General features: G+C 44.1%; 2 protein-coding genes and 1 pseudogene across 3 annotated transcripts in view; 1 reads left to right on the top strand and 2 right to left on the bottom strand.

Annotated features, from left to right (window-relative positions):
• Positions 1–791, bottom strand: part of LOC115198241 (max-like protein X) — a 10,390-nt gene extending 9,599 nt beyond the window's left edge. Inside the window, exon 1 of the mRNA XM_029760048.1 lies at positions 717–791. The gene's annotated coding sequence lies outside the window, so the exon portion shown is untranslated. The remainder of the gene's footprint in view (positions 1–716) is intronic.
• LOC115198256 (formin-like protein 1) lies at positions 155–20,188 on the top strand (annotated as a pseudogene).
• Positions 20,189–21,051: 863 nt separating this feature from the next.
• srcin1a (SRC kinase signaling inhibitor 1a) overlaps positions 21,052–26,670 on the bottom strand; it is a 166,478-nt gene continuing 160,859 nt past the window's right edge. For both annotated transcript variants that reach the window (XM_029759995.1, XM_029760004.1), the window contains one exon: positions 21,052–25,203. In XM_029759995.1, the coding sequence (XP_029615855.1) occupies positions 24,655–25,203 (549 nt within the window). In that variant the 3' untranslated portion in view covers positions 21,052–24,654. The remainder of the gene's footprint in view (positions 25,204–26,670) is intronic.

The following is a 26,670-nucleotide window of genomic DNA, read 5'->3' on the forward strand; positions in this document are numbered from 1 at the left end:
TCTTCTGTTATCCCTTCTTTTTTCCACCCCCTCCACTTTACTCTCTTGTCCATCTTCTCCAACCACACCCTCTCTGCTTCTCCCTCAGTCTCCTCTCTCCACCCCCTTGTCGTTTTGTTTCTCTCACACACAGCAGGAAGTTACTCTTCTGCTTTTTCTGGTTATGCGGTTTCTGACTCTGCTGCAACGACTGCGTCAAACTCCCCTCTCCTTCCTGTAACACCCGTGCCCTGCCTGTCTGTGCTGAGCTCATTGTAGGAACTATGAACAGTTAAATAGTAAAAACAACATCTTGCTTCAGCAGGCGCCACTTTTCAGGTTTCAAGTTGGTCCGATTTTCTTCTTCTTCTCGTAGTAACACCTGTTATCCAGCAGAGAGTGAGGACAGTGGAAGAGATACGGGATTAGGAGGAAAGATGTTGCTCCGTCAAACATCCTCACCTCAGGACCAAGACAATTGCAGTAGGCCAGTGGCTGTTCCATCCACCTGCCTAATCTCCCAGAGACGTTGAAGGGCCAAGGACTCCAAGACCTGTTTTTATTCACCTTCTCCTTTCTTTTTGGAACTTCATTGGACTGCTCTACATTGGAACTAACTAGCTACTTTTTTCATTGTGGACAGGTTTGCAGACATCTGAGTTGGAGTCTGTTTAGGAGTTAGGCCTACTAGCACTTCCAGTTAAAAGAGAGTGTTTTTTACCTTTCCCCTGGATTACCTGTTCAGGTTGGTGATGGGGAATGCGGCGGGGGGAATAGAGCAGGCAGATGGCAGGGAGGCCAAGCACTCTGTGGGGTCAGGAACGGGCCTGAGTGACCCCACCCCGACCCTGCAGAAGAAGCAGCCTGCTCCCCCCAAGCTGCCCGTGCCCCCAGAGGAGGAGCTGGAGGAGCGCTTCAGTGTGGTGCTGGTGAGTGGCAGGACAGGAGGGGAGAAACATCATGCAGAAACACAGACACATCACACAGGAATTTAGATACATCACACACCTACTGTATGTATTGCACTGATATCAAAAGGAACAGGTGAAACCACTCACTTAAATATGCACGGTGCCAGATGTCTGAGAGAAAATACATTCAGCTTCACATTTGAATTATTCTGTCAAGGTAATTCTGGTTCCTGTTAAAAAACAATTCCGTCTATCTCACTGCAGCCAGACATGTTAGTGAAGAGAGCTGACATTTTGTTGGCCTCAATCCCATCCAAAAGCTCACATCCTCTTTTAGATATTTTGAAATCGACCATCTGCTCAGCCTGTGTTCGAATGATCTCATAGACCTTCGACTGCAGTCCTCCCTCTTAGATGAACCGGAGACACCATAAAGGCACCGTGCTGGATTGAGCAATAGATTTTGCACGAGAGAGACCATAAGACTAAGACAGGAAGGCAAATGTTTGTCAAATATTTCAACATGTCATTTCCCATCAGTTAACACCTACGGGGGACAACATAACGCTATCAATCCAATACTAGAAGCACGGCTGTTTTTTTTACAAAAGAAGCAGGACATCTCAGGGGAACGAGGCCTTATCTGTAGAAACTATTAGTCAATCATGAGTTGCGCAAGCAGTTTGAATCCCACATTTAGATAAACATCGGATAAATGTGATGCTAAACATATTAGGTACTAGATACGGAGACACACGGAAGACATGTGACATCATGACAGTAAAACTACCTTTCCATGCATACACATTCACCTTCTTTTACTTTTATGCCTGAAAGAAAGAGGAAGTCAGGTCATGATCTGAATGAGCAGGCTGGTAGAGAGGACAGTGGGCAGGAAATGGCTTAGGCTAAGTAAGTGACTGTACCACACACATATTAGCTAATAGTTATCACACTGCACAGACATCCTACATGCATCAAAGGTAAATGCTACCTTCTCTAGTCTAGATTTCAAACGGACCTAATACGTCACTTATAGCACTCACACGAGCAGATATGTTTAGGTATGTGGCAATGTGTGAGAGGAGATATTAGGTCAAAGTAATAATTTTTCTTTTTTGAGAGGGGTGTCAGGGTGACAGTAAGAATGGAACAACCTGTTGAAACTGAGAACAGGACTTCCCCCTCGGGTTTTAAATAGAGCCCCACAGCGGAAGTGTCACAATACCCATAAAGCCTAGCGGTCAAATAGCAAAATGGTTCCAATCATTTTTCCATCATTCATTTTTCTCATAGGGAATTTCAGAAACACTTAAAATAAGGGCTGTGTTTTCTGTAGGCTTACCCTGGCGTGACGTTTTGATATCCATGTAAATATCGCTCTCGGACAAGGTGACTTTTATCAATATATCCGGCTCTATTTACTCTCAGATTAGAAAATGCTAATTAGCATCAAAGTGGACATCATGCAAGACTACAAATCCATGCAAGCTCCTGCACGTCATCTCTAGCTGACACCTTTGCTAACAGGTATTGTGTCAATTTAAAACTTGCACAAGACCATTCACATAATTATCAATTTAAAGAAATGTAGACAATTTATTAATTTTAAAATGTAGCTAACGTTAGATAGTTAATCCAGAGATTCTTACCTTTGCCTCGTTTTGGTGGTCTCGTCCAGATCATCATGGCATTTATAGAACTGTATGATAGCCCAATTAGCAGCTAATTAGCATTAAAAATAAATAATTGGGGGGGATAAATGCAGGCAAATTTATTGATTAAAGTCACCTTGTCCTAGAAAGATTTACATGGTTATCAAAATGTCAAGGCAGGGTAAACCTACACGAAACACTGCCCTTATTTTAAATGTTTCTAAAATCCCCTATGGGAAAAATGTATGGTAGAAAAACAATTGGAACCATTTCCTTGTTTGACTGATAGGTTTTATGGGTATTATGACTGATACTTGTTTTTTATTTACTTTTTTGCTCTTTTGCACACCAGTATTTCTACTTGCACATCTATCACTCCAGTGTTAATGCTAAATTGTAATTACTTCGCTACTATGGCCTATTTATTGCCTTACCTCCTCACGCCTTTTGCACACACTGTATATAGACTTTTTCTATTGTGTTATTGACTGTACGTTTGTTTATTCCATGTTTAACTCTGTGTTGTTGTTTGTGTCACATTGCTTTGCTTTATCTTGGCCAGGTCACTGTGGTAAATGAGAACTTGTTCTCAACTGGCCTACCTGGTTAAATAAAGGTGAAATAAAAAAATACTGTGGTACCCGTATAGGGTCTCTAAATTGAGATACGGGTCGTTCCATTTGATTTCAATCCCTTTTGACCGCACCCCTTTTGATTTCAACTAAACCTTCTATACATATTTGCCTATGGTGCAAGTGGTCAGAAAGTTACATTTCGAACCTGAGTGCCAAAACATTTAGGAGATGGAAGAGCTCAAAGTTGACCCATTTTGCATACCCCACCCTACCATGAGACATCCATGTCTTCATCACTGGAAAGTTAAACAGTTGCATTTGAAATCATTTAAAAGCTTACAAACAGGGATTATAACTATTTTATAATTTCTTGATTTATTTTTATGAGTGAATATAAACGTTTTTAAGAGTATGTTGTGTCTCAACCAATGGCGGGCACAACACAAACACCTCAGATTATGTAAAATAGGGTCTAAGATACAACATATTCGAAAATGAAAGCATTTTTATACTGAACAAAAATATAAACGCAACATGTAAAGTGTTGGTCCCATTTCTCATGAGCTGAAATAAAAGATCCCTGAAATACACATAAAAAGCTTATTTCTCTCAAATTTGGTGCACAAATTTGTTAATATCCCTGTTAGTGAGCATGTCTTTTTTTAGAAATTTATTTCTGGCAGAAAAATCAGTATACATACAAGAAGTATACAAACAGACAATAATAACATATGCTAGGGGGTACAACAAATGACAGATTATACAAAGACCTTAAAAGATACACAAGTATTGATTGTTTTGACAGCTTTGTTATTAGAAGAATGTAGAATGGTCTTAATGTGCTACTCAAATTCCTTATAGAAAACACAGAGTGTTTTTTTTATTAGTGAATTTACATTTATGAATATGAAATTTGATTATAGTTAAGGAAACCGAGCAGCACATTGTCCCATAAACAAAAGTCATCAAAAATATTAACAATTATAATCTATGAAAATCTTGCTATCATTTCTTTACATGTAGACAATTCCAAAATAAATGCAAAACAGTTTCTGGATGCTCAACACAAAAAGTACAGTTAATGTTAATGTCTTTTTTAAGTTTATTCGGGTATTGATTCGCAGGGTAATACTTATGGGTAATTCTGAAAGAGACCTCTTTGACCTTGTTAGCAAGAAGGCATTTGTGTGGTAATAACCAGACTTTTTTCTAACAGATATTATTGACAAATGTATTCCAGTAAGTTGTAACATTATTTATTTCACCTTTATTTAACCAGGTAGGCCAGCTGAGAACAAGTTCTCATTTACAACTGCGACCTGGCCAAGATAAAGCAAAGCAGTGCGACAAAAAACAACAACACAGAGTTACACATAAACAAACGTACAGTCAATAACACAATAGAAAAATCTATGTACAGTGTGTGCAAATGTAGAAGAATAGGGAGGTAAGGCAATAAATAGGCCATAGAGGCGAAATAATTACAATTTAGCATTAACACTGGTGTGATAGATGTGCAGATGATGATGATGATGATGATCTGCAAGTAGAGATACTGGGGTGCAAAAGAGCAAGAAGTAATAATATGGGGATGAGGTAGTTGGGTGTGCTATTTACAGATAGGCTGTGTACAGGTACAGTGATTGGTAAGCTGCTCTGACAGCTGATAACATAAGGAATAGATACAATATCCCTTTGAAATAAGGCATGTATAGATCTGTTGTTCTGAGGGAGCAAGGAGAAACACATTTCTCCTACTGGAGAGTAAACTGGATTAAGCGAGGGAAGATCAAGAAGGTGAGGTCTGGTTCCACCTCTAAACAACATGAGAGTTCCAGATGGAATAGCATCAAAGACTATGGCGAACTCTCTAGGTGTAACAGGGATATTGTAACGAGATAAAAATTCCTCTTAATTGAGTAACGATCCTTCTGCATTAAAAAGTTGACTCAGCAGCAGGATATGATTATTAAACCAGTTCTTCAAAAATAAAGACTTGTTTCTATACAAAAAATCCCTATTGTTCCAAATAAAATACCTAGGCAGGGAAAAATTATGTTTATATATTAACAACCACGCTAAGAATACTAATTTTGTAGGAATCTTATCAATGTTATAGTTACAAAGTAACATAAAATTGAAGCCACCAAAACGGGAGAAGATATAATGACGGATGAAATTCCTTAAGAATTCTTTAAGAAATGTTTAGCCCAATTTATCAGTATTATAAAAAAAAATGGACACCACCATATTCATGTGTTCATAACGACAGATTTCCTAATATAATGTGTATGATTTTTCCAGACGAAGTTGAAAAGCATCTGGTCAACTGCTTTACCTATTTTGTTGTCAAGATGTTGGGACTGGGCTGCATAAGTAAGTCTGGAGATACCTTCAGCTTTAGAAAGCAATACTCAACCATTCAAGGATAAATCCCTCTGCAACCAATGGTTCAACTTCTTTAAGTTTTTTTCCATAATAGGTATGAAATTGAATAAGCATCTTTCCTGTTGATCCTTAGATATGGTAATCCCAAGGTATGTTACTTCTTCCTTGACTGGAATATTGCATTTAGAGGGTATCACACAGTCTTTAACAGCAAAGAATTGACACTTATTAAGGTTTAGGCAAAGACCAGATGCTTTGATAAAAATATTTATCACATCGACTGCTCTAGGAATCTGGTCAGCATCTTTCGAAAAAAGGGTGGTGTCATCTGCAAGGTGACTGATGATAATATCTCCGTAAGCAATAGAGATCCCTTTTATGTCGCTGGATTTAACAAAAGTTGTAAGAAGTCGGGTTGCAAGCAGTTAGTGAACATTTCTCCTTTGCCAAGATAATCCATCCACCTGACAGATGTGGCATATCAAGAAGCGGATTAAACAGCATGGCCATTACACAGGTGCACCTTGTGCTAGGAACAACTAAAGGCCACTCTAAAATGTGCAGTTTTGTCACACAGCAATGCCACAAGTTTTGAGTGAGGGTGCAATTGGCATGCTGACTGCAGGAATGTCCAACAGAGCTGTTGCCAGAGAATTTGAACGTTCATTTCTCTAACATAAGCTGCATCCAACGTCGTTTTACAGAATTTGGCAGTACATCCAACCGGCCTCAAATGGAACGACACATACTCAAAAATGTAGGTGTGTGTGTGCACATGCGTTCATGTGTACAAACCATGCGCACATAAGAGTATATGTCTTTCTGAGTGGGTATGTATGTGTATGAGTAACCTCATGTGTATGTACAGCGCATATGTCTTCCCTGTGGCTCAGTTGGTAGAGCATGGTGTTTGCAACGCCAGCACGGTGTGTGCAACACCAGGGTTGTGGGTTCATTTCCCACAGGGGGCCAGTACAAAAAAAATTATGAAATGTATGCATTCACTACTGTAAGTCGCTCTGGATAAGAGTGTCTGCAAAATGTAAATGTAAATATTCACATACACATTGTCTACATTTAGTTTTCTGTTGCTAGCCTTTGTCTTTCAAAATCCACTATCGGTCCCTCCCATACTGTACCCCACCCAAACCCTATAGCTATGTCCCCAGCAAAGCCCACACTAACTGGGACACACATGTCAAACCTCAAGGGTTTGTTAACGTGTCAAGAGGAAGCCACAAACTGTTGCTTGAGAACATTCAATTCTGCATATCTAACCACAGTCCACACCCTTTCTTAGTAGGCCCAAGACTGCCTCGACTAAAACATCGCTCGTCTTAGATGCCTTAAATAAACGACTTTCATTAGCGGTTAGTTTGGCCGGCAACATCTATGGGGTTATAGTGTGTGAGATGTGTCACATGAGAATGACGCTTAAACAATCTATTGTATTTTCCCTTGTTAATCAATAGGCGTGACAGAGTTGAATCAACTTCTCGGGATGTAAACACACCATATTTTCCTGTAGAAAGGGCCAGGTGGCTCACTTGTCATAGAGACGAGTAACTATTGAATCAATCAGGTTAAATCCACTTGCTACTCACTCAAACAGATCATGGCTAAACGACTACTGTGTTGGCCCGTTGCGTTCAATGATGAATGGTAGGAGCATTATCTGGATGCGTTTGAAAACGCTCATGACTAGACGTGATACATGCTCACAGATGGTTTCCATTAGTTACCAGCAATACATGTAAACAGTGAGTCACCTCCATGGTTTAGGATGATGATAGCGTTCACTAATACCTCTGGTGGGGACACCTGTGGTTTCTGATCACATTTGAACAGCATTGCATGAACAGGAAGCATTATGACAATGTGCAAAAGAGCGTTGGCTGGTTGGTAGTGAAGAAAGAAATGAAATATTTTTTAAATATGATATTATTTAAGATGATGTTATTCTGCAGGCACTGCTTAATTTAAGTCTATTGAGTAACATGCTGTTGTAGACTACTCAGAGTTCATTTTTATACAAGATCCCCAAAGGTCCCAGTTGTAATCACAGTAACAGTTTCATGTCATTATTGATTTAGGTTTTTGAAGTGTACCTTATTCTATTCTCAGAGCTATATGAACTTGCCTCCAGACAAGCTGAAGCTGTTGAGTCAGTATGACAATGAGAAGAAGTGGGAGCTGATCTGTGATCAGGTAAGAGCATTACGTCTTGTTGGACGCCTTACATGGGGTTATTGGTTCATGCACTAGTACATACACAGTTCTACATGATTGGGTAACGCTTTATTTCAACGGTCCGCAAGTAAACCATTTATTAATCATTACTCCCACATTTATAAGCCATTTACTAATCATAGGTAAAGTATTTTTGCAGTCCCTAATCTAAAGCGAGCACTATTTAACCCTAACCAATACCTAACCCTAACCATAAATAGTGTGTAATATTTTTGTAAATGCCTTATAAATGGTTTATTACCGACCGTTAAAATAAAGAGTAACCCATGATTGTATCTGAGATGAAGTGTTGTAAAAACACAGCATACGGACATAACTGTGAAGCAAAATAAATGTGTATTGCTGGTGTCCGGTTACCAATATGTAATGTAGGTTAGAGTGCAAAAAGGTCATACAGTCTTCTAGCAAAACACTACACCTCTGATGGGTTCCTGTGGTAATGTTTCCCCTCAGCAGGTTGGCATGGTAACAGAGTGGTTTGCAGTGCTCGTTGTGTTTGACTGTGTCATTTGTCTTCTTACTCACCCTCCTCCCCTTCTCCTTCCTCCCTCCATTCTGTGTGGTCAGGAGCGGTTCCAGGTGAAGAACCCTCCCTCCACCTATCTGACCAAGATCAAGAGCTTCTATCAGGACCAAGGAGGAGTGACCCGCAGGGTGGGTGTACAGTACCCCTCCCCCCGCTCACATTCATAGAGCTTCTAGTCATTCTCACCGTAGCCAGGGATTTCAAGAAATAAATATGCGTGTTTTGGAACATTGGGATACCAATATTACATCCACAGTAGTAGTACGTCCTTGCATTTTATGACAAAGCCACGAAGCCAGCAATATAAGGCCAGTCTCATTAGAACAACTTCTGAATTATTGATATAAAGGTTTGTGCGTTTCCTTCGTTAATAGAGCTTCTCTGTATGGTTTTGGCCTATTTCAGTTCAAGAGGCGGGTCCAGGAGTCCACCCAGGTACTGAGAGAGCTGGAGATCTCCCTCCGCACTAATCATATTGGGTGAGTGACCGGACCAGGATTAGCCTCTGCCGAGTCCCCAACAACCAGATGTTCCGGTTTTCAGGGGAAATGGAAAGACAGCCTGTGATGCAACTTCCGCTTTTGGACGTTAATAAAGCAACACTCTATCTTAACTCCTCCTCCACATTTACTTGATTGGTTGAACAGTGCAGATGAGAACCTCCCCTGATAGTTTTTTTCCCTTCTTCTCGTCAAGACCAGTATGTAGGGTATCCAGTTTCACGCGTTTCTTTTACGCCTGCTGTGTTAGGTTTGACCAGGACTGGTACCACAGTTATCCCATCAGTCAGTACGACTGACTCAGGAGTCCTTCAAGTAGTATCGTGTTCAAAATCACTTTCTCTCTATATAGCTGGGCCCAGGAGTTTCTGAATGAGGAGAACCAGGGTTTGGATGTATTGGTGGATTACCTGTCCTACGCTCAGTGTGACGCTTCGTGAGTATCCCTGCAGCCTCCCCTTCTGTCTTACCAGAATCCCATACAGTATCAATGAGACATACAGTACCAGTCAAAAGTTTGGACACACCTACTCATTCAAGGGTTTTTCTTTATTTTTACTATTTTCTACATTGTATAATAATAGTGAAGACATCACAACTATGAAATAACACTTATGGAATCATGTAGTAACCAAAAAAGTGTTAAACAAATCAAAATATATTTTTTATTATTCAAAGTTACCACCCTTTGCCTTGATGACAGCTTTGCAGACTCTTGGCATTCTCTCAATCAGCTTCACCAGGAATGCTTTTCCAACAGTCTTGAAGGAGTTCCCACATATGGTGAGCACTTGTTGGCTGCTTTTCCTTCACTCTGCGGTCCAACTCATCCCAAACCATCTCAATTGGGTTGAGGTCGGGTGATTGTGGAGGCCATGTCATCTGATGCAGCACCATCACTCTCCTTCTTGGTCAAATAGCCCTTACACAGCCTGGAGGTGTGTTGGGTCATTGTCCTGTTGAAAAACAAATGATAGTCCTACTAAGCGCAAACAAAATGGGATGACATATTGCTTCAGAATTCTGTGGTTGCCAATCTGGTCAAGTGTGCCTTGAATTCTAAATAAATCACAGACAGTGTCACCAGCAAAGCAGCCCCACACCATCACACCTCCTCCTCCATGCTTCACGGTGGGAACCACACATGCAGAGATCATCCGTTAACCTATTCTGCGTCTCACAAAGACACAGAGTAATAATCTCATATTTGGACTCATCAGACCAAAGGACAGATTTCCACCGGTCTAATGTCCATTGCTCGTGTTTCTTGGCCCAAGCAAGTCTCTTCTTCTTATTGGTGTCCTTTAGTAGTGGTTTCTTTGCAGAAATTCGACCATGAAGGCCTGATTCACTCAGTCTCCTCTGAACAGTTGATGTTGAGATGTGTCTGTTACTTGGACTCTGTGAAGCATTTTTTCATTTATTATGCAATCTGAGGTGCAGTTAACTCTAATGAACTTATCCTCTGCAGCAGTGGTAACTCTAGGTCTTCCTTTCCTGTGGTGGTCCTCATGAGAGCCAGTTTCATCATAGCGCTTGATGGTTTTTGCAACTGCACTTGAAGAAACTTTCAAAGTTGTTTAAATTTTACGTGTTGTCTGACCTTCATGTCTTAAAGTAATGATGGACTGTCATTTCGCTTTGCTTATTTGAGCTGTTCTTGCCATATGGACTTGGTATTTGACCAAATAGGGATATCTTCTGTATACAACCCCTGCCTTGTCACAACACAACTGATTGGTTCAAATGCATTAAGAAGTCAAGCTGAACCTCGGCAAGACGGAGCTGCTCTTCCTCCCAGGGAAGGACTGCCCGTTCCATGATCTCGCCATCACGGTTGACAACTCCATTGTGTCCTCCTCCCAGAGTGCTAAGAACCTTGGCGTGACCCTGGACAACACCCTGTCGTTCTCCACTAACATCAAGGCGATGACCCGATCCTGTAGGTTCATGCTCTACAACATTCGCAGAGTACGACCCTGCCTCACACAAGAAGCGGCGCAGGTCCTAATCCAGGCACTTGTCATCTCCCGTCTGGATTACTGCAACTCGCTGTTGGCTGGGCTCCCTGCCTGTGCCATTAAACCCCTACAACTCATCTAGAACGCCGCAGCCCGTCTGGTGATCAACCTTCCCAAGTTCTCTCACGTCACCCCGCTCCTCCGCTCTCTCCACTGGCTTCCAGTTGAAGCTCGCATCCGCTACAAGACCATGGTGCTTGCCTACGGAGCTGTGAGGGGAACGGCACCTCCGTACCTTCAGGCTCTGATCAGGCCCTACACCCAAACAAGGGCATTGCGTTCATCCACCTCTGGCCTGCTGGCCCCCCTACCTCTGAGGAAGCACAGTTCCCGCTCAGCCCAGTCAAAACTGTTCGTTGCTCTGGCACCCCTATGGTGGAACAAGCTCCCTCACGACGCCAGGACAGCGGAGTCAATCACCACCTTCCGGAGACACCTGAAACCCCACCTCTTTAAGGAATACCTGGGATAGGATAAAGTAATCCTTCTAAACCCCCCCCGCCCCCCCCCCCCAAAAAAAGATATAGATGTACTATTGTAAAGTGGTTGTTCCACTGGATATCATAAGGTGAATGCACCAATTTGTAAGTCGCTCTGGATAAGAGCGTCTGCTAAATGACTTAAATGTAAAATGTAAGAAAAGAAAATCCACAAATTAACTTTAAACAAGGCACACCTATTCATTGAAATGCATTGCAGGTGACTATCTCATGAAGCTGGTTGAGAGAATGCCAAGAGTGTGCAAAGCTGTCATCAAGGCAAAGGGTGTTGAACACTTGTTTGGTTACTTCATGTTTCCATATGTGTTATTTCATATGTCTTATGTTTTGATGTCTTCACTATTATTCTGCAATGGAGAAAATAGTACAAATTAAGATAAACCCTTGAATGAGTAGGTGTGTCCAAACCTTTGACTGGTACTGTAGATTTAATGTTTGATTATCTATATGTGACTATATGTTTGCGTATTTGGGAATTATATCTATAGGTTTGACCTGGAGGGTGCTGAGAATGGGGGAACACTGTCAGAGAGAGGGAAGCCAGCGGAGAGGTCCATGGAGGACCTGAATAAGAGTGCAGGAAGCTCCCCTACACACGGCATGACCAGAGCAGCCCGCGCCCTGACCGTACGGTAAGAACCATCAGCCGTTATGAGACCCGAGTCTCACTAAGCAAGCCTTACAGACCACAAGATAAATCTCACCAAAAATATTCTACTGCAAAGTAGGACCTTCTGACCAGTGACCACCATCTCCTCCATCCTCTCGATATCTCCTTTGCTGCAGAATAACCTCTCTGGCCCAGAGTAGGAAAACTCAGAAGATCTCTCGATTGGCCAGTCAGAGGGATGACGTCCATGTGTGCATCATGTGTCTGCGTGCCATCATGAACTACCAGGTGTGTGTTGTGTGGCGTGAGGGCATGACTGTGATATGGAGTGTGAAATTGTGAAAGTCCAACGCTAATTATCACTTTTTCAGTCGGGCTTCAACCAAGTTATGACTCACCCACGCTGCGTCAACGAGATCACTCTCAGTCTCAACAACAAGAACCCCAGGTATGAACACCTGTTCTCTGTGATGTGTGTGTGCATGCTCGTGCATGTGTGTGTGTGATGTGTGTGTATGATGTGGTATTATATTCCTGGTCTCCACAGAACCAAAGCCCTGGTGTTGGAGCTGTTGGCTGCTGTGTGTCTCGTGAGGGGCGGTCATGACATCATTCTCGCCGCCTTCGACAACCTCAAGGAGGTGAAGGGATTTACCAAACTTAGCCACACTATAGCAGACTTTACTTTACCAATGTGTACTGTGTCATCTCACCTTAGCCTACTCATTTGTGTGTTCTCAGGACCAAGACTTTTCTCTTCTAAGTAGTCTCACGACTGATACACGCCACTGCCTGTCTTAGTCTCACCGAGCACACTTAGAACTCAAAAACACACACTCACACGAAGATATCACGTTGTGAGTGCGTAACCACTACTCACCAAACTGAAAGGCCCCTTTAAATGACTGAAATGTAATCTGAAAAAAATTCAACTGATATCGATATAGACTTTCCACATTGGTGACCATCACGACTAATGTTGGATGTGTTTAAAGCAGAGGTGGACGAATTTGATCAGCTTTCTATGAATACGGTGGGCATCTGTTGAAGTGCATGACTGTTACTGAAACAAGGAACTTCTTTCCCATGTCCTTTCACTCAGGTGAGCGGAGAGAAGAACCGCTTTGAGAAACTGATGGAGTACTTTAGCAACGATGACAGCAACATTGACTTCATGGTGCGTGGACACAAAACGGCTTTCAATCTACTGGCTGATGTGTTTACATTACTCACAATGTAGTTCTGAAAGGTTAAAGATCAAATATGATGATCCCTCTCTTCAGGTGGCCTGCATGCAGTTCATTAACATTGTGGTGCATTCGGTGGAGAATATGAACTTCCGTGTGCACCTGCAATATGAGTTCACTCACCACGGACTGGACCAGTACTTAGAGGTGAACTCTCCATTTATCCTTCTCATCTCATTGTTGAAAATGGAACCGTCACAACCACAAAACCAACTCCTTAAAACTGAAATGAAACCGTCATGATAACGATGATGATGTGTGTGTGTGTCAGTCTCTGAAGCTGACAGAGAGTGAGAAGCTGCAGGTTCAGATTCAGGCCTACCTGGACAATGTGTTTGATGTGGGGGCTCTGCTGGAGGACGCAGAGAACAGGGGCGGGGTGCTGGAGCATGTGGACGAACTGCAGGAGCATAACTCACAGGTCAGTGATACACACTGTACACACACAGTCTGATTCATTCAAATCTCACCTCTGAAAAATGCCATCAATTACTCTATGACTCTGTCTGTGATCTCTGAAAGTTGTGTTGGCATGTTGTGTTGTGTTGTGCTGTGCTGTGCTGTGTCATGTTGTGTCGTGTTGTGTTTTTGTAGCTGAGTGCCAGGCTAGAGGAGATTGAGAGCCAGTCTGCAGAGAGGATGGCTGAACTGGAGAAACAGCTCCTCCAAGCCACCAAGGAGACAGAGTTGCTCAAGGTCTGCACTGTACAATGAACTGTGGACTGTATACAATATAGTGTGATTGTATGTGTGTGTGATTGTGTGATGACAACTTTTCCTTGCCTTTGTGTGTGTGTGCGACTGACAGGAGAGCCTGCGGGACTCCTGTTCCCAGGTCAGTTCTCTGCAGCAGAGAGAGAGGGAGAGGGAGATGAGCCAGGAGAGGGAGCGGGACAGAGAGCGTCTCAGCCAGCCCTCCTCTGAGCTGGAACTCAAGGTACAGGAGCTGCAGGACCGAGGGTTGATCCGCCTGGGACGCACTCCCTCTGGGGCCCTAGACCTCCAGGTGGTGCCTGTCACCATCATCGAGTACGCCCCCGCCCCAGCCTCTGAGCCCCTGCTCAGCTCCACTGGACCCACTGCCCCTGGCCCAGAAGTCCCCGATGCCACTCCCTCCTCAGCCATCTCTGCTGTCCCCCCCCCCTCCTCCTCCTCCCCCCCCGCCTCCTGGGCCTGGTGGAACTGCTCCTCCACCCCCTCCACCTCCTCCTCCTCCCCCACCTGCCTCCGGTGGCCCACCTCCCCCCCCTCCTCCCCCTCCTCCAGGGGGAGGTCCGCCCCCACCTCCTCCTCCACTCGGCGCTGGACCTCCGCCCCCACCCGGAGGCCCACCTTCTGGAGACAGCCAAGCCGGTAAGGTGACTCTTATCTGCTTTCATTAGAGGTGTACAGGTAACTGCCAAAATAAAGGAAACACCAATATAAAGTGTGAGCCAGAACTAGCTTCCATGCACCTTGGTATAGATTCTACAAGTGTCTGGAACTCTATTGGAGGGATGCGACACCATTCTTCCACGAGAAGTTTCATCATTTGGTGTGTTGTTGATGGTGGTGGAAAATGCTGTCTTAGGAGCCACTTCAAAATCTCCCATAAGTGTTCAATTGGATTGAGATCTGGTGACTGAAAAGCCATGGCATATGATTTACATTGTTCATCAAACCATTCAGTGACCATTCGTGCCCTGTGGAGAGGGGCATTGTCATCCTATGGGGGCATAGCCATGGTAGCCAAAATAATGGCCAGCCCAGCATTTTTATACATGACCCTAAGCATAATAGGAAGTTAATTGCTTAATTCACTCAGGAACCACACCTGTGTGGAAGCACCTTCTTTCAATATACTTTGTATCTTAAGTGTTTCCATTATTCTGGCAGTTACATGTGTATGTCAGTGGAGGCTTCTGAGGGGAGGATGGTTCATAATAATGGCTGGAACGAAGCGAATGGAATGGCATCAAACACGTGGAAACCATGTGCTTGATGTATTTGATACCATTCCACCTATTCCGCTCCAGTAGCGGTCTACAGCAGAGATTTGAAGATGAGAGGGGAGATCATGAATATAGAGGAGAGATTAGAGATTAGGGTGTGAGAGGTCAAATAGGAGAGAGCTCTATGATAATCAGATTGTCAGTCAATCTCATGAATTTGTATGCGTCCAATTTGCTGAAGGGTGAAATGAGTGCATTGGCGATTGGCAAATGTGATTGATTCTCTCTCCTACTCTCTCTCTTTCTCTCTCTTTATCTCAGGAGGTAAAAGCAGGAAACCCATCCAGACTAAATTCCGGATGCCTTTGCTCAACTGGCAGGCACTGAAGCCCAACCAGGTGACTGGCACGGTCTTCCACGAGCTGGACGACGAGCAGGTCTTAGGGGTAAGACCAAACCTCCACACAGATACTAGTACTGACTGAACTCTACTCTTCCATTCTCCCTTCTCTCACCTTCCCTCTGACCCTCTTTTTCCACTCTTTCCTCTCCTCCCCTCTTCCTCTGACCCTCTTTCTGCTCCTCTCTCTCTCTCTTTATATATCTCTTCCTCCTTACCCTCCCTCCTCTCTCTCCCCCTTTGTCTCTCCCCTCCTTACCCTCCCCCTTCCTCCCTCTCTAACCATCTCTATGTGTGTTGTGTCAGGAGTTGAACATGGATGCGTTTGAAGAGCAGTTTAAGACCAAGGCCCAGGGTCCTCCAGCAGCTCTGTCCACTCTTAAGGTCAAGGTGGCCCAGAAGGCCCCCAGCAAGGTCAACCTGATCGAGGGCAACAAGGCCAAGAACCTGGCCATCACGCTACGCAAGGGAGGCAGGAGCCCCACAGACATCTGCACAGCTATAGAGACGTATGGAACTATATCTTCTCCTATTCTTTTCCTTTCCTTAGTAAACATATTTCTCTCACTAATTTAATTTCTTTATGCCTTTTTGTGTTCTCTTTAATCCCTTCATTCTCTTTCTCCTCATCCCACCTTCCCCTAACACTCTTTTTTTTGTCCCTTCCTTACTATCTTACTTCTCTCCCTCCCTCTTCCTTTCCCTCCTTCTCTCCAGTTATGACCAGCAGGCGTTGGGGCTGGACTTCCTGGAGCTGCTGGAGAGGTTTGTCCCGTCAGACTACGAGCTGAAGCTCCTCCAGAACTATGAGAAGGAGGGCCGTCCGCTGGATGATCTGGCAGAGGAGGATCGCTTCATGATGCGCTTTGGGAAGATCCCCCGTCTGGCCCAGCGAATCAGCACCCTCACCTTCATGGGCAACTTCCCCGAGAGTGTCAAACGTCTGCAGCCGGTGAGTCAGTTGCTCAGGACAGCCAATGAAATTGTATCTGTACAACAATGACTTTCTTCAGAATCTGATACGATAGTCATTCATAATCTCACCTACAGCAACTGAACTCCATAATCACAGCATCCATGTCCATTAAGTCCTCGGCCAAGCTGAAGAAGATGTTAGAGGTGAGTGGAGGGCATCCCTGTCCGTCACTGCTAACCTCCAATCAGAGAGCCTCTTTAAACAGGCCTGCACTGTCTATGTAACACATTCTGTATCTGGCTCCTCCTCTCCAGATCATCCTAGCCTTTGGGAACTACATGAACAGCAGTAAGAGGGGTGCAGCCTATGGGTTCCGCCTGCAGAGTCTGGACCTGGTGAGTACCCTTCTGCTCTTGAGACAAAATTATTTCCCTTGTTTAACATGAATAGAACCATCTCTATGGTAGAGATGAACTGGATGAAATAGTATGGCTTCAACTCTATAACGATAAATAAGTCGCTATTAGCTAAAGCAAAGTTTTGGACTGTTGAGGGCGCTATGGTATCTTGATAGGCAGGCCAGTCCATCTTTGGGAGATGACTCCATCTGTGCCTCTCTTTGTCTCTGTCCTGTCAGCTGCTGGACACCAAGTCTACAGACCGCTCCCAGACCCTGCTACACTTCATCTCCAGCATCGTCCAGGAGAAATACCCTGAACTCAACAACTTCCACACTGAGCTGCACTTTGTGGACAAGGCTGGCCTAGGTGCGGGAACGCAATCAACGGTTGCACGCGCACATGTACACACAGCTTGAAAACAATGCAGCCCTTCATAGTGAGAATAACTGACGCCCTGTTTCTCTCCTGTGTTTGTGTGTTTCAGTGTCTCTGGACAGTATTCTTCAGGATATCCGCTCCCTGGAGAGGGGAATGGAAGTGACCAAGAAGGAGTTCCTGGTGCAGGAAGACAACACAGTGCTGAAGGACTTTGTCAAGACAAACAGTGAATTACTGGACTCATTACTCAAAGACAGCAAGACCGCTCAGGTTGGAATCCCATAACATTTCATCTTAATAGACACATCCGACACACATAATTCCACAGAAGATGTTCAATGCATATTTTAGTGTGAGCGTCATCTCTCCTCTTCTTCCTCTCTCACCTCCTCCGCTAGGAGGCGTATGGCTCGGTGGTGGAGTATTTTGGAGAGAACCCCAAGACCACACAACCCTCCATGTTTTTCCCTCTGTTTGTCCGCTTCATGAAGGCCTATAAGGTGAGGTGGTGCCCCCATAATGGGAAAGGATTAATGAAATAGCTCATTATATTTAACTTTTGTATTTAGATGCATGTTTGTTAAAGGGGCAGTGCAGTCAAAAATGTGATTTCCCTGTTTTATGTATATTTTCCACTCTATGAGGTTTGAATAATATTGTGAAAATTATATCAATGCACTTTTAGTGTAAGAGCTGTTTGGTTGGGTGGGGTGGGGTGGGTTTTTTGGACCACCTGGTGAGTTAATAGACCAATAACAAAGAAAGTTTGCCCTCCTCTCTGCCAATAACAGCTAGTTTTCAGGTTACACATTCCTCCTATTAGGCTCCTCCAATTAGGGCCCTATCTCAGACCACGCCTAGACAGTCCTAGCAAAATTCTTGCTTGAGAAATAGCATTTAGCTAAGAAGCTATTTGTTTATTTTACCATTTGAATTGAAAACAATCACAGTAAGGTGCTTCATTGTTGCTCAGAAATGATTTGATATTGAGATAAAACAGCTGCGTTGGACATCTAATTACCTGTTGTTGTGTGTGTCCCACACAGCAAGCAGAGAAGGATAATGAACAGAAGAAGAGACTGGAGGCCCAGAGCAGTGAGAACCAAGCAGAGTCTCCCTCCCCCAGAAAGAAAGAGGCTGCAGGACACAAGGTAGGACAGTAGACTGTAGACCGATGCCCCGTACCAACTCAATCCACCACAATCTCTACATTCCATACAGTCAGTTATAAAAGGAGGTGGAGTACTATCGTTTTGTAGCTTCCCTTATGACTGATCGACCAGTGACTAGTCATTCTAGTGTGGTCCGTACTACATATGCCAGTGTGTCAGCTTTACCCTTTGACCTCTGCCAGTCTCCCATGATGCCGAAGATGGACCTGATAGCGGAGCTGAAGAAGAGGCAGGTGAAGCCTCAGGTGAAGGATGGGGCCCTGGAGGACATCATCACAGGTATGACGAACCACTATAGCTAGAATACATTATGCACTATAGTCTTATATTGTAGTTTATGATCTATAAAACAGAGTTAAGAACGCGTATAGTCAATGCCATAGCACATTATAAGTGGGCTATAAGGCACTATAAACTACATGAATGCTTTATATGTATGTAAATCATGAAGCGTTACCACACTTTTCACCGGTACATTCGGAGATAGATATCCCTGGCTAAGTTTCAGTGGTTGTGTCTATGTGCTTTGTCCCAGACCTGAGGAACTCACCGTTCAGAGCAACAGATGGACGGAGACCAGCACAGCGTCAAGACACCTGAACAGCCCCAGCTCCAAGACTCCACTGAGATTACTGTACACACTCAATGTCAAAGTGTATGCATACACAGAACACAAATACATACTTGTACTGTACATACACAATACACCTACATTAGTACTGAAGATTATATGGCCTTTTACCTATCAATACACATTTAAACTACAGTATGAATTGACTCTGTAAATAGAACAGAGTTTAAGCTATACGTCATGAGCAAATGTGTAACATAGAAATACATTGATGTGTTTTTATCCATTTAGCTTTTTAAAATAACTTAGAATTTTTTGTTTCCGTTCATCTTTTAACGAGTACATTTTTTTTAAATTAAAAAAACAAGTTTCACATTACTGTATCACTCCAAATTCATGACTCAAGTACTTGCTTACCTTAGAGTGGATCCGTGACCTGCCAAGCCGTTAGAAAGTCTATGTGTCCTGTAATCATATCAGAGTGTTCACGTTATGTCTGTACATGAAACATCCTCCTAGCCCCAGGGAAGATGAGCGGAGAGAGCATTCCATACCCAGTTAACAATACTACAATGACCCATCTGAGGGCCGCCGCTGGACCTGTCACAGGGCCTCCACCTACTGACAAGATACGTTATTGATCCCAAAAGGGAAAGAAGATGAACTTACTGTCTACGATAAAGCGAAACCCGGACTCCGACTGTACAAGAGAGCTGCACTTTATTAGACACACAACCACAGCAAGTATGTACAAAAGGAAGCAGGTTCAACTGCCGGTCTTCTCACAGAAAGAAAAACAAAATCACATTTCTCACAGAATATCATGGCATCCACACTGATAAATGAGAATTTCCAGTATCAGTAGGTATTTATATTTATATAGATCTAATTTTTTTTTGTATTGTTCATTATGTCACACTACTCTACAAGTGGGAGATCGTAATTGGTGGGTTTTTCTGGTGAAGGTGCGTTGAAGCGTTCCGGATCGTTCTGGATTGTTGGGAACACTCCTCACTCTTAGCCATCATCACCGTAGCATCACTGATCACAGTAAGACTGAACATGCCTGTGTCACAGAAAGATCCAAAGTAAAAAAGGTCTGGTTCTCTACCTCTTTTTCTATCGCGCTCTGTTTTTTAAGAAAACATGTAGACAACAACTGCACCGTGCGATTGCTTGACAATATTTCATGCGCTGTTTTATAATATACCTTTGTATCCATCATCTTTGAATTAATAAAACATTATTTTGGACATAATATTTTGTTGAACTTTCTAGGAATTACTCCGTCTATTTACATATCGTTTTTTGTTTTGTTTTCTTCTCGATGCCAAGATTTTGGAACATCCACACATTCATGTCAGAACCTCATACAGTACTGTAAACGCCACAGAAAGCAGGTCAAATAATACACATATGTCTCTTTCATTTATTAAAAACAGAACCAAACATGTCTCAATAGACAATGATTATGACGATGAAGGAAAAAGCTAACGTCCCATATCTATCCGCGTTATGGGCTCTTGGTTTGTCATTGAAACCTAAATGACTTACTCAATGCTGAGATCCTTCTCCGTTAATAACTTTGGGTCATACTGATGTAATACCATCCTATCGTACCACCAGTAGAGGGGTTTCTAGTATGGGCTATTCATTTTTGTGGGATGCCTTCAGGAGGAACAGCCAAACCCTCTCTTGTGAACAGTTCTTTCATAGTAGATCAATACAACCAATCAGAGCAGCAAGGTCATGTTGCATCATCAGGTAAACGCCCACTTCACAGTTCTCTCTCTCTCTCTCTCTCTCTCTCTCTCTCTCTCTCTCTCTCTCTCTCTCTCTCTCTCTCTCTCTCTCTCTCTCTCTCTCTCTCTCTCTCTCTCTCTCTCTCTCTCACTCCCTCACTCACTCACTCACTCACTCACTCACTCACTCACTCACTCACTCACTCACACATCACTGGAATCAGCCAAGGGTGAAGAACACATCAGTCAGGTATAGGGAGCGCTATGTAATGCAAAGACTAGGACAGAGACTAGAAGAGGACTAAGTAAACCAACAGAAGTTCCAAACAAAAGACACGCCCCTAAGAACAGGTCTAGGAACAGCTCCCCTTACCTCAAAATGAATGTTAGCTCGTGGAGACCTGGGAGCAGACATTGTACTGGACCAGCTCAGGGGCAACCTCTCCCTAAACATACCAGTAGTATGGGCCAGCAGGCCAACAAAAGAGGAAACTCACACAACTGTTAAAAATAGTGCTAATAAAAATATCCCAGAATTAAAAATGAGCTCCACTTTATATTACATACCTGTCCTGTCTTCTATACAGATAAATATTTTCAAATCAATATAAAAATGTTCTGCTTATGAATAAATAATTTGCTAATGTGAAATACATTATCTCTCTCGAAGAATTGAAAAGGAAAGTCTGTACAAAATGCCTACTCATATAAATCCCAAGAAGAGGATGATTTAAATTGTACATTATAATAATTTAATCCAGACCTATGTGTCACACTTTCTTCACAATTATATTAATATCATACACAAACATCTTAACGAAGATATATTTATATATATATATATAATTATTTTAATTTTGATTTCAAGTTTGCATGAACTATCTCTCTGATTGCCAGGGGCTTTCACTACGAGTGTCTCCACTCTCCACCCTCCTCTCCTCATCCCCACTACCAATAAACCCCTCCAAGACTAAGCCATACTGAAATCTCCTGTCCAATAACACTAGTGCTATGGTGATTCAAAAAAGCATTGTCCCGCAGTCTTGGGGTTTTCATCTTGGACTTTCCTGTGTAAAAGCAGCGAAGTGTGAATACCTCCCTCCCTTCTGTGCTGGCAGTTATGGATTTGAGTGTGGAGCTGAATGAGTAAGTGAATATCTTTCATTTGACTTCACTTTATAAAACCCAGGGCTTGAGTCCTGCATTGCTACAGTGCAGCCAGTGTGAGGCTTAACTAACTTGCTGTGCCGTGAGCTTGCCGTTTTCTCGCTGACAGAACAGAGGGTGTGCTTATTGCAATGCCATGGCCACATTCTGACACACTATGCTGTGTGTGTGTGTGTGTGTGTGTGTGTGTGTGTGTGTGTGTGTGTGTGTGTGTGTGTGTGTGTGTGTGTGTGTGTGTGTGTGTGTGTGTGTGTGTGTGTGTGTGTGTGTGTGTGTGTGTGTGTGTGTGTGTGTGTGTGTGGGCCAATATGTACCCCTTTGTTCTGATCTTTACAGCAGTGTGTTGTCAGAGCCACTGATAAACAGTATCTTTGGTGGGTCTCCAATGAAACCAAAGTTCCAGAGGGTTCATGCAGAGATAGGTCCACTCTGTGCTCTCATGGGGAAATTGCAACATCGATCATTTTGTGCAATTTATAACAGCACCATGGCAGTCAGACATACAGGTCCAGTGGGAACCTCTTCCAAGAAGGGTTTGATTCATAGACACATCTCCCCCAAAGGACAGCACAGATAGCAAGTTGCAAAGAAACTCAAAAGGGTGTCAAACAGTGACGTCCAGATAAACCTGTCTAACCAGCCCTTTAACACCTCATGAACCCAGTAGATAAGAGTTAAAGCACTTTGTTATTACACTAGCCTTCAAACATGAAAACCAAAACCAATCTCCCCACCTCAAGCTCTCTGCACTTGACACCGGCCTCTTTCACAAGCAATTGTTTTCATCTCAATGCCACAAAAAAATCGATTTCACGCACTTGTCTACCGAACAATTGAAGAACGAACTAGGACTACACAGCCATAACCCCCTAGGTCGCCTTGGTGACGCATCACAGGAGAACGAGAGTGTTTGCTGGCATAAGATTAACAGCAGAGAAACCATTGACACGTCTTTGATGAAAGTGTGTTTCTATCCTTATAACACTTCCTTTTAAGTCAGTTATGAAGAATGGAGCCAGTGATCTGCGTAAGCGCTCCGGTTTACGGTGCCGTCGTACATGAACCGAATTATTCTCCAAAACATACTGTATATCACAGAACAAAAGCAACCTTACCACTGCACAACCAACAGCTGTGGGCTAAGCCCGATTCTGTGTCGGGGGAGGTCCAGATAAACTCATTGTGTGTTTTATCTAGAGCAAATATTGAAAATACACACAGGCCAAAATGAAAGTCATTGTGCAGCATGTCTTGTCAATAATAATCAGCTGGTCCACATCTCTGGTCCCTTTCAGAAGAGAATTCATTTGTGCCCTTGTTTCTCTCTCTCTAACATTCTGTTCCTTTTAACCATTCAAATGGAATATTTCCTAAAGGACTGCATTATCAAACCGGTGTGAGTTCATTCATGATCAGTGGTTCTACAGTCATGAAATAAAGAAATGGGCAATCTAGCCAACAGTTTTGACTCAAAACAACTGGAGACTGTGCTTTTCATAAACAGTTCGGCGGATCTCCGTCTGACTGGCGTGTCGGAGACTGCGCGTGCATCTACTGCTGTATGCCTGTGCCTGGTCACGTGAGCGTGTGTTGAGTTAAGAGTGTAATCACTGCAGCAGGGAACGCCAGTCCAAGGCAAAACCCTTCCACTATGGATACGTCCTGATTGTCATACAACATTCATGTCTACACATTCTACATTCTTTAACGATCAATTTCTACGTTTAAATATATTTTTGTTGTACTTTTTTTTACCCTTCTTCACGTACCAGCTCAGTCGTTAAAGAATTGATCTACCGTAATGTCACATTACTGTTCCGATAATGTGCTATTGTGGGCGATACAATTGTGCGCGGACTTCAACAAAAGCAGCTCCCTGGCCTTTTCTTCCATTGCCAAACCGCTGTGCTAATAGTGGGGCCTTAGAGAACAAGGGTAAGAATGGAATCAGATGCCGGAGAGAAGAAGCCTTAAGCCACTCCAGGGATGAAGCATTAGATAAACAGTGGAATGTACAGTCACATTGAATGGGAGCCGTTTCATTCATGTAAACTCTTTACAAAACAGGGACAACTATAGCACCGGTTTAGACTTCTACACAGGCGATGCAATAAGTCTGAAATAAAGAAACGAACAAACAGAAAACTGTCTCAGAATGGAAACCGTCATCTTGGTTTAGCTTTGTTTTTCTCTACAGATTCACATTGTGCCAGGTGATGGAATACAACTGCTAGAACTCTGAACACACACGACTACTGTACTGTACTCGTTGATTATTGCAATTCTACTCTGTATAATATAAGTCACAGTCTAGATATCACATCTACTCCACTAAGGTTCCATCCAGTAAGATTTGGCAAATGGTGCGATGACAAACTGAGGGTTCATAAAGTACTGGCACTGTTTTTCTGTCCACCCAGACCAGATCAGACCGGGCCAGACCAGACTAGGCAGTGGGAGGGAGAGGAGGCCGAGGCCCATCTTTGAGCTCTCTCGCTGGGGGTCTCGGGAACTGTCAGTACTACTGAGTGGGAGAGCCAGAGAGGAACCACCATCAACTCTTGTACTGTATAATTATAGATATGTGAAGATGCTGGACTGAGACCAAGGGCAGCAAAGTGACACTCAGAAAGTCAACTCTGGGGAATTCCCCACTGATATGTTTTGCTGCATATAACTCTTGGCATTGAGGGCTAGGGTAGAGGGCGGGGCTAGTGTGCTTGTTGTCCTCTTCATTTTTGGCATGTGATGGGGCTTTGATTGCACTCCTCCTCTTCCTCCTCCTCCTCCTCCTCTCATCCATCCTCTTGTACTTCACTGTGAGTTGCTAGGGGAGACAGGCTTGAGCAGGGTCTTGCTGCCACGCTCCTTGTAGCTGTTGGAGCCGGAGTGCTGCAGGCTGCGGCTGCTGGGCTTGAGCCACACGGAGGAGAGGTTGAGGGAGGTCAGGGGGGTCGGGGAGGAGGGCGAGGAGGAGGGGGTGGAGGTGGTGGAGGTGGGGGAGGTGGAGGAGGAGGAAGAGGAGGTGGTGGTTGAGGTGGTGGTGGAGTTGGAGGAGCGGCCGTTGGGCAGGGGCAGGGAGGAGGCGCGCTGCTGCTCGCGGAGGAGGCGGTGTTGGCGGAAGGTGGAGGAGAGGAGCAGGGCCTCGGCGCTCAGGCTGGAGGCTGACAGGCTGGCCAGCAGGGCTTTGGCCTGGCTGGAGGAGGCTGTCAGGGAAGACAGCGCCCCCTCCTGGGGATACTTCCTCAGACCCGGGGCGAACACAGTCGAGGCCGAACTGGAGGAAGACAGGCGGCCGGAGAAACTGGCAGCTTTGGTGCCTGACAGGAGGGGCTCAATACTGCTGCTGCTGTTCCCATGGGCCTACGGGTCAGACCCAGGACAGTCCAGGAACAGGAGGATGAACATGGAGAATTGGGGAAAATTGGAAAGGTTTCAGGGGGAAAAAGAGAAATGAAAAAAGAGAGTACAGTCATATAGTTGGTAGTGGTCCCGGACAGCACCCTTCCATTCACACAGACATGCCCACACACAAACATACAGAACACACACACAAACATACAGAACACACACACAAACACACCAAGAGGAGGGTGGTAGATATCTTGTGCATTGTGGGGTCAATGTAGGACATGAGAGGGTACAGGAGTCAGAGACTGCTAATACCCATGTTAGCCAACAGAGGGGAGGGGGGCTTAAGGGCGTGGACTAGGAGTAGAAGGGCATGGGATGGGGGGGTCAGATGCAGCTCTGTAGTCAGGTGGTTGGTGCTGAGGAGGAGTCTGGAGAGGACAGGCACGGGGCACAGGCTGGTCCCTCACTCACTGTGCAGGGTCAGAGGTCACAGAGGCGCAGGTGGAGGGGCGGGCCGGGTGGTACAGGATGGCCCGGGAGGATCACACAGGTGACAGGGTGGTGGGTGAGGTGGTGGTAGCGCCCCAGGAACAGGTGGTGTAGAGAGGCACAGGCAGGGTGGGGTGAGGGAGGAGGGGTGAGATGAGAACAAGAGACAAACACAGGAAATTCAGGTTAGTATCAGCTGATGTTGATGCTAGCCAAGAGTGCCAAATACACAGAATGGGACAATACATATATTTTTTTGTATTATGATACCAACAGTCTGAAGTGAAAACGTAACAGAAGTGTACAGGGGTTACACTGCTGTTGTCCGTTACTGTTTTGACAGTTTTTTTTAATGGACGTCCGAGTCATTAAAAATGCAAAACACATTAAATGAACAGCATCACGCATATTCCCCTTTGTGTGATGCTGGAGTACACCAGTAGATGGCGCTGTGTTGGCAGTGAGACATTGCGGTAGCGCTGTACACATTATACAGTATAGGGGGGTGTATTCTCTGTAAATGCGGTCTGCCAGCATTCAGTCTCTCTCATAGAGGATGGCTTGGGGCAAGTGGCAGTGCCGGGGCATGGGCAGAAGACAGGCAGTGCCAAACGGTAACAGAGCTATGCCAGAGCACGAGTGTGTGAGGGTCCCCTACCTCTGTGATCAGTCCTACATCAGTGCCACTGGCTGATGACACCTGTCTAGACATCTGTGCTTGTGGCTGGGGGATGAGAGGTGTAACCTAAAGGAAGAGTCTCATGTAACGGTCCCAACTCTGTATCATCAGTCAGACAGACACTGGGAGAGAGCAGTAACTCTGCATACCAGGTTTTATACCGAAGGTCATCGTTTATTTAGAGGTGACTTGGATTAAATCCAGGATGGCAAATCGTTTGCTCTTGAATAACTCTTGTACATAGATATGTCAAAAGTTCTCTTCCACAATGTTCCGAATAAAGGCAACCCACTATTTCTGAGAGGTTT

Source organism: Salmo trutta, chromosome 1, assembly GCF_901001165.1.
Source record: "Salmo trutta chromosome 1, fSalTru1.1, whole genome shotgun sequence".
Lineage (NCBI taxonomy): Eukaryota > Metazoa > Chordata > Actinopteri > Salmoniformes > Salmonidae > Salmo > Salmo trutta.